Source organism: Otolemur garnettii, unplaced genomic scaffold (genome assembly GCF_000181295.1).
Source record: "Otolemur garnettii isolate 467f Iridium unplaced genomic scaffold, OtoGar3 scaffold00089, whole genome shotgun sequence".
NCBI classification, from domain to species: Eukaryota; Metazoa; Chordata; class Mammalia; order Primates; family Galagidae; genus Otolemur; species Otolemur garnettii.
Window position 1 is genome coordinate 19,462 of NW_003852484.1, and position 7,263 is coordinate 26,724.

At 39.6% G+C, this 7,263-nt stretch overlaps 1 protein-coding gene across 1 annotated transcript in view; it reads left to right on the forward strand.

The window, feature by feature from the left end:
• LOC111726986 (leishmanolysin-like peptidase) overlaps positions 1-653 on the forward strand; it is a gene marked incomplete at its 5' end in the record, with an annotated part of 15,239 nt that extends 14,586 nt beyond the window's left edge. Inside the window, one exon of the mRNA XM_023516290.1 lies at positions 262-653. Coding sequence (XP_023372058.1) covers positions 262-362 — 101 coding nt within the window. The remainder of the gene's footprint in view (positions 1-261) is intronic.
• Positions 654-7,263: the final 6,610 nt, after the last annotated feature.

Here is a 7,263-nt window from a genome sequence, read left to right on the forward strand (position 1 = left end):
AAAAAAAAAAAAAGAAAATAAATTGCAGATCTGGGTTTTAGGAAGACTTTTTATAAAAACTGTTTTTCTCGAGGTAAAATACACATATAAAATTTACTGTCTGTATCATTTCTAAGTATATAGTTCAGTGGTAATAAGTACGCTCTAGGCTTCCCACAGTGGTCCATGTTCTTTTTAATAATAAATATTTGTCAATATTTCATTGATACAATTTATCCTAAAGATGTCTATGGAGAGTCAATTTTTTGTTTTCAATTCTAGATCTCTGTTCCCGTTCCTCTAGCCTGGTGGTCACCCTTTGGCTTCTGCTAGGCAATTTATTTCCTTTGCTGGCTGGATTCCTTCTGTGTGTGTGGCACTAGGGATGGAAAAGTGAATTCTCAAGATACTCTTTTATGCCACGTTCCTGTGAACAAAGCACAAAGTGTGGGTGAGTGCCAACCTGTGCAGACGGCAGAAGTGGCATTCTTGACTTTGGCTTGGAAGTGTTGTCTACAATCAGACCTTGAAGCAAAGCAGTCACTCCTCATCAACAACCCATCCACCTCAAAGCTTAGAGAAGGAGAAGGAATTTCAAGTCACCAAGATTATGTATTTTTCAGGATATATAATCTTCCTGAGGTTTTCCTTTGTAACTGGGTAATTGGTGGGCCGGGCGCAGTGGCTCACGCCTGTAATCCTGTCACTCTGAGAGGCTGAGGCAGGGTGGATTGGCTGAGCTCAGGAGTTTGAGACCAGCCTGAGCCAGAGTGAGACCTCATCTTTAAAAAAAAAAAAAATAGCAGAGGGCGGTGCCTGTTGCTCAAAGGAGTAGGGCGCCAGCCCCATACACCAGAGGTTGTAGGTTCAAACTCAGCCCCGGCCAAAAACTGCACAAAGAAAAAAAAAATAGCTGAGGGCAGTGCCTGTGGCTCAGTGAGTAGGGTGCTGGCCCCATATACCGAGGGTGGCAGATTCAAACCCGGCCCTGGCCAAACTGCAACAACAACAAAACAGCTGGGCATTGTGGTGGGGGCCTGTAGTCCCAGCTGCTTGGGAGGCTGAGGCAAGAGTATCACCTAAGCCCAAGAGCTGGAGGTTGCTGTGAGCTATGATGCCATGGCACTCTACCGAGGGTGACAAAATAATACTCTGTCTCAAAAAATAAAATAAAATAAAGTGGGTAATTGGTGGAATTTTCATGGTGATTACATACCTCAGCATTTTCATTAACTTAAAACGAGAAGCAGCATCATAAATACTGCATTAACTTAAACAACAGCTAATTGTAAGGCTGCAAGTTATGTGGCGGCGCCTATGGCTCAGTGGGTAGGGTGCCAGCCCCATGTACCAAGGGTGGCATGTTCGAACCCGGCCCAAGCCAGCTAAAACAGCAATGACAACTGCAACAAAAAAAATAGCTGGGCACTGTAGCAGGCACCTATAGTGCCAGCTACATGGGCGGCTGAGGCAAGAGAATCACTTAAGCCCAGGAGTTTGAGGTTGCTGTAAGCTGTGATGCCAAGGCACTCTACCGAGGGTGACAAAGTGAGATTCTGTCTCAAAAAGAAAAAGACTCCAGTTGTGAATCTTGTCCTCAAAAGTATAAATTGTTGTTTGACTTATAGAAAATAATGAAATTGGGATTTCTGTGTCACTGTTACCTATTTTAAATTTAATGGGTTTACCTGGTACACTTAACTTATTGCTCTCATGCAAGGGTGTTTAACCTGTGGCCTATAGGCTGTATACAGATTATTTGAGAAATATTTTATCTGTGGTGTTGGATATCACAACAGGTATACACAGACCTTTTCGTTTGCTCATCAGCTTTCCTTGGTGTTTGTGTATTTAATGTGTGGCTCAAGATAATTCTTACTCTTCTAATTTTCAGCAGAAAAAAGGTTGGACACCCTTGTAAGAGTTTTATTTTTTAAAATTATGTTCTGTTAAATCTTGTGGTTTAACCATGCTTGCCTTTTTTGCCAGCTGTGTGGCAGTTTACTACTGAACTATTGTCAGTGTATTGTAGCCCTCTGTATTCACTGATCTTCAGAGCTCAGCTTCCAATTGTATTATCCACTAGTTTAGTAGTGACTTTAAAAAATAGGGAAGCAGAGAATAAAATATTCTGCCCTGTAAAATACTGAAGACATGCAAACAGAAGAAAACATAATTGTGTATTTTTGAAATAATAGTTATGACAACTGTAATCTGACAAAAACAGAACTATTCCTTTTTGAACAATGAAGATAAAAAATTCTAATTTAGGGCAGGTATGCAATTATTTTCAAATGGGCTAAGAAATTGTTACAGAAGAATTTCTAATAATGTGAAAATTATGTATACGCAGAAAAATATAAGTCAAAATGAGATGGTTTGAGTTGTTTACTAATAGCAAAGTATAGGTTTGGTGTAGAGCCTATCCACCACAAAACATAAGGCTCAGTCCACAGGAGTTGGAAGATTGCCTTTTTTAAATATCCTTTACCTTGTACATTTGACATGCCTCCTCTTACCACACAGATTCAGGTTCCCCAGAAGTAATTCTAGTCTGGTACCAGAGGTTAGCAACCTCATTTAGTAATTCCAGTTTGAAATTCTTTTATGATTGGTGATGCCCAATTTTTCCTCTTTAAAGCTAATGAAGTCCTAATGGCATTATAAATATAAACTTTGAACAAGCTCCCTCCCCTTTCCCCCTCCTTCTCTTCTTTCCATTCAGCATAGTTACTGTACTCCATTTAAGACACTGTGCTAAGTGAGCAAAGCAGTGTAATTACTAAGAATTAATCCTGGAGCCAGGCGTAGTGAATCACACATGTAGTTCCATCTACTTGGAGGCTGAGGTAGGAAGATGACTTGAGCCCAGGAGTTTGAAACCAACAATATAGAGAGATCCCATTTAAAAAAAAAAAAAAAAAGAATTCCAATTGACTATTGGCATTGGAGCCAAATAGCAGCCTCAACATAAGAAACACCGCTTTTTAAAAAAATGCATAAATTTGAAAGTACATATTTGCATGCAGTTTTAAATTGGAGGTTATTTGTCATTGTGAAAAATTGGGAATCTCAAACTTACTCATGAAATTGACTTCAACATAGGTGGTTGTTACAGAACCAGAAGTCTGAAATCCAAAATGCTCCAAAATCCAAAACTTTTTTAGCACCAACATAACACCACAAGTGAAAAATTCCACACATAAGTACTTAAATTTTGTTTCATATGAAATTATTAAAAATATCATATAATATTACCTTTGGGCTATGTGTGTAAGGTGTATATGAAACAAATGATGAATTTCATGTTTAAGGTTGGGTCTTATCCCCAAGATATTTCATTATATATATGCAAATATTCCAAAGTTCAAAAAATCTGTAATCCAAACACTTGTGGTCCCAAGCATTTCAGATAAAGGACACTTAGCCTATAGTAATGGTATATAGACCAGTGCTCAGATATTTGCCTATGTCAAACATACTGTAAATTGTTCAAGGTCAGAGAGAAATGAAGAGTGTATTTTTAAAGAATCTTATAATAATGTAAACTTTATACCTATTATAATAACAGATCATCCTGAGAAACTATATAAAGAATTTCACCAAAAATACAGTAGATTAATAATATACTTGAGATTGATGGTGATAGGTTCACTATATTTTGACTGTTGTGCAGTAATACCATTTAGGTAGTATTTTTTCCAGGCATGGTGCTTTTTATACTTGAAATATATTTTGCTTTATTTTTATTAATATAATTATATTTGCACTAATGACTTTCTGGAGAAAATATTATAGATGACCTTTTTTGTATATATATTTATTAAGCTTGGAATCTGGTAGGCCAGTGTTTTCTCTGCACAAATGTGAAACCTGAAGTATGTAAAAAAATCTTTAGTTCTTGAGGGTAACTAACTGCATTGATGTCTCCCTTCCTCTTCAGTAAGGCTTAAATGTGGTTACTTATCACTGATTCTACATAGTGTACTCAGCAGGACTGAGAAGGACACTGCATCTCTGAGAAATTATAGAAGTCTGGTTTTAATCACTTAGAATATGGCGGTGAAGCAAAGACTTTTAAAATCTGAGCTATCACAGCAGAATTTGAAATGGCCTACCTGTTCATATCCTGTGGCAGGTTATGCCCATCACCTTAGCAAGGGAGGACAACACCGGGCCGTGCTGGAGTGAGCAGGCTGCAGCCCTGATGGAAGTGAGGTGGAGCCGGGAAGGAGCATGAGGAGCCGCTGATTTGGGACAGTAGTTTGGAGTCCTGACTCAAAAAGGGTTAAGTGCTTGTAAAAACTGACTACCTCAGTTTTCTGGTTCAGATTTAGGTTCATTTTGATTGTTTTAAGGGCCCAATTGTCAAAAATACCAAGTGAATTTGTCTCAGGTTTTCAAGAACAGGATTTACAGGAAGGAAGTAAAAGCCATGTCAGTAACCTTAAGCTTTAAAAAGACTGGCAAGCAGTTAGTATTCTTAATGTAGATCCCACTAATACCCTCCTAAAACACATCTTTTTTCCTTCTTAAAATCAGTAACCCTTACATTTTTCCTATAGGATACTATTTAGGATACCAAATAGACATTCTGAAAATGCTATAAATTATGCTTAAAATTAGTTCTCAGCCTATATGTTTGGCTTAAAGTTTATTGATATTTGAAGTAGAAATACAATTTTATGGGATTTAAATAGTTTTGAGAAGATAAATAAATATTATCAGAGTAGTCCATAAACTTTTATCAATATTCTCATCAATTTTAGAAGACTTACTGATTAAGGCCATCTATCAAATGACCAGATTCTCAGAATCCTTCCAACTCTAATATCCCATAACTAACTACTAACCATCCAGAACTGCTTGGTCACTGCTGGCTCTGACCCACCTCCTGGAGGATGCCTTCTTACGTGTTGTATTCGTCACAGTGTCTTGTGCTTGATGCCTTATTGCTGTCCGTGAACTTGGGTGATGAATGGACAGAGAAGACTTCGTCTCCTTGGGAAACTGAGTAGTCTTAGCAAGAGGAGATGGGCTTCAATCATAGTCCCATAAGTCCCATATACCCATATCACAGTGGACATTAGTAATTCTTGACAAGTCTTTGCAGCCCAGGAAGACTAACATATTTTAATAAAGTCTGTGCATCTCATTCTGAAGAAAGAACTTACCTGAAAGGAAGAGTTGTTTGTTTTTTGACACATTGGGTCAGAGTTGGGGAGGGAGTGGTGAATTATTTTCTTTATGTTTACATTTTTAATAAGTAAAATAGAAGATGTAAGAATTAACCTTTATTTATGGTATTGAACTTTAAGTGTAATATATTCCTTAGAAAACACAACTTTAATAAAAATGGAAACTAATTTGCATCTTGTCTTTACTTAACACCATCAATTTTTTTTTAGAGACAGAGTCTCACTTTGTTGTCCTCGGTAGAATGCTGTGGCATCACAGCTCACAGCAACCTCCAGCTCTTGGGCTTAGGCGATTCTCCTGTCTCAGCCTCCTAAGTAGCTGGGACTACAGGTGTTCATCACAACGCCCAGCTATTTTTTTGTTGCAGTTTGGCCAGGACTGGGTTTGAACCTGCCACCCTCAGTATATGGGGCTGGCACCCTACTCATTGAGCCACAAGCACCACCCAACCCCATCAATTTTTTAAAACCTGGATGAGGAATACAAACACAGTCGTGCACTGTGCTTGGGAAGGAAGAGTGTTTTTTACTTAATTGTGAATAAAGTTGCCCTATTTACATCGAGCTACAAGGAGTCCTGAAATAGTTAAACAGGAAAAAGCTGTCTAGAATTCATAGACAATTTGTTCATACCGTAGCATCACAGCGCACAGCAACCTCCAGATCTTGGGCTCAAGCAATTCTTTTGCCTCAGCCTCCAGAGTAGCTGGGACTACAGCTGCCCACCACAACAGCCAGCTAATTTTTGGCTATAGTTGTCTTTATATTTAGCAGGCCCTGGGCAGGGCTCGAACCCGTCAGCCTCAGTGTATGGTGTATGTGGCTGGTGCCCTACTCACTGAGCTACAGGCACCGAGCTGACCAGGAGTTTCATTGCCTAACCAACCCTAGTGCCATACTTTGCACAGCAGCATCAAATAGACTGTGGCTGTAGTCATAGAGAGTGATTCTCCCTCAACCTAAATATAGTCTGAAAGACTATCCCAAGGACATGCCTATCCCAGGTGCATGTGATTCAGAGCCATTTTTGTTTAGCTGGCCCGGGCTGGGTTTGAGCCCACCAGCCTGGGTGTATGTGGCCAGCGCCCTACTGGGAGGGTAACTAGTCAGGCTCAGGTTGGTCTCAAACCTTTGAGCTCAGACAATCCACCGGCCTAAACCTGAAATTGATTGAACATAGCCTGTGTGACCTAATAGTTGAACTGAGATCCTTTGAGAATTTTCTAATAAAAATATTTAGATTTGGTGGGGGGGAAGAACAGGAGGGATTGGTTCCCTCCCACTTTATGGGCACAGTGTAAGGGTATATGGCATACCTCCTGGGTGCAGGACACAACTACAAAAGGGACTCTACCTAACAAATGCAAACATTGTAACCTAATTTTTTTTTTTGAGACCATCTCACTATGTTGCCCTCAGTAGAGTGCCACGATGTCACGGTTCGCAGCAACCTCAACTCTTGGGCTTAAGCGATTCTCTTGCCTCAACCTCCCAAGTAGCTGGGACTACAGGCGCCCGCCACACAACAGCTATTTTTCCATTGCAGTTGTCATTTTTGTTTAGCTGGCCCAGGCTGGGTTTGAGCCCACCAGCCTGGGTGTATGTGGCCAGTGCCCTACCCACTCATCTGAAATTTAAAAACAATAAGATTTATTAAAGTTTTAAATGTAGGGCGGCGCCGTGGCTCAGTAAGTAGGGCACCAGCCCCATATACTGAGGGTGGCAGGTTCAAACCTGGCCCCGGTCAAACTGCAACAAAAAATAGCCAGGTGTTGTGGTGGGGCCTGTATCCCAGCTACTCGGGAGGCTGAGGCAAGAGAAATCTCCTAAGCCCAAGAAGAGCTTGAGGTTGCTGTGAGATGTGAAGCCATAGCACTCTGCCGAGGGTGATAAAGTGAGACTCTGTCTCAAAAAAAAAAAAATTGTAAATATAGAAGCAGCTAAAACTATATATAATAAATCACTTCAAATAGTTGAATAAATCTAATATTATTTGCTCAGCATACTGAAGATAAAGCTGTCTACATTTTATATTTTATCTTTTCCGGAACTCCTTTTTTCTTTTTTCTTTTTTTTTTTTTTTTTG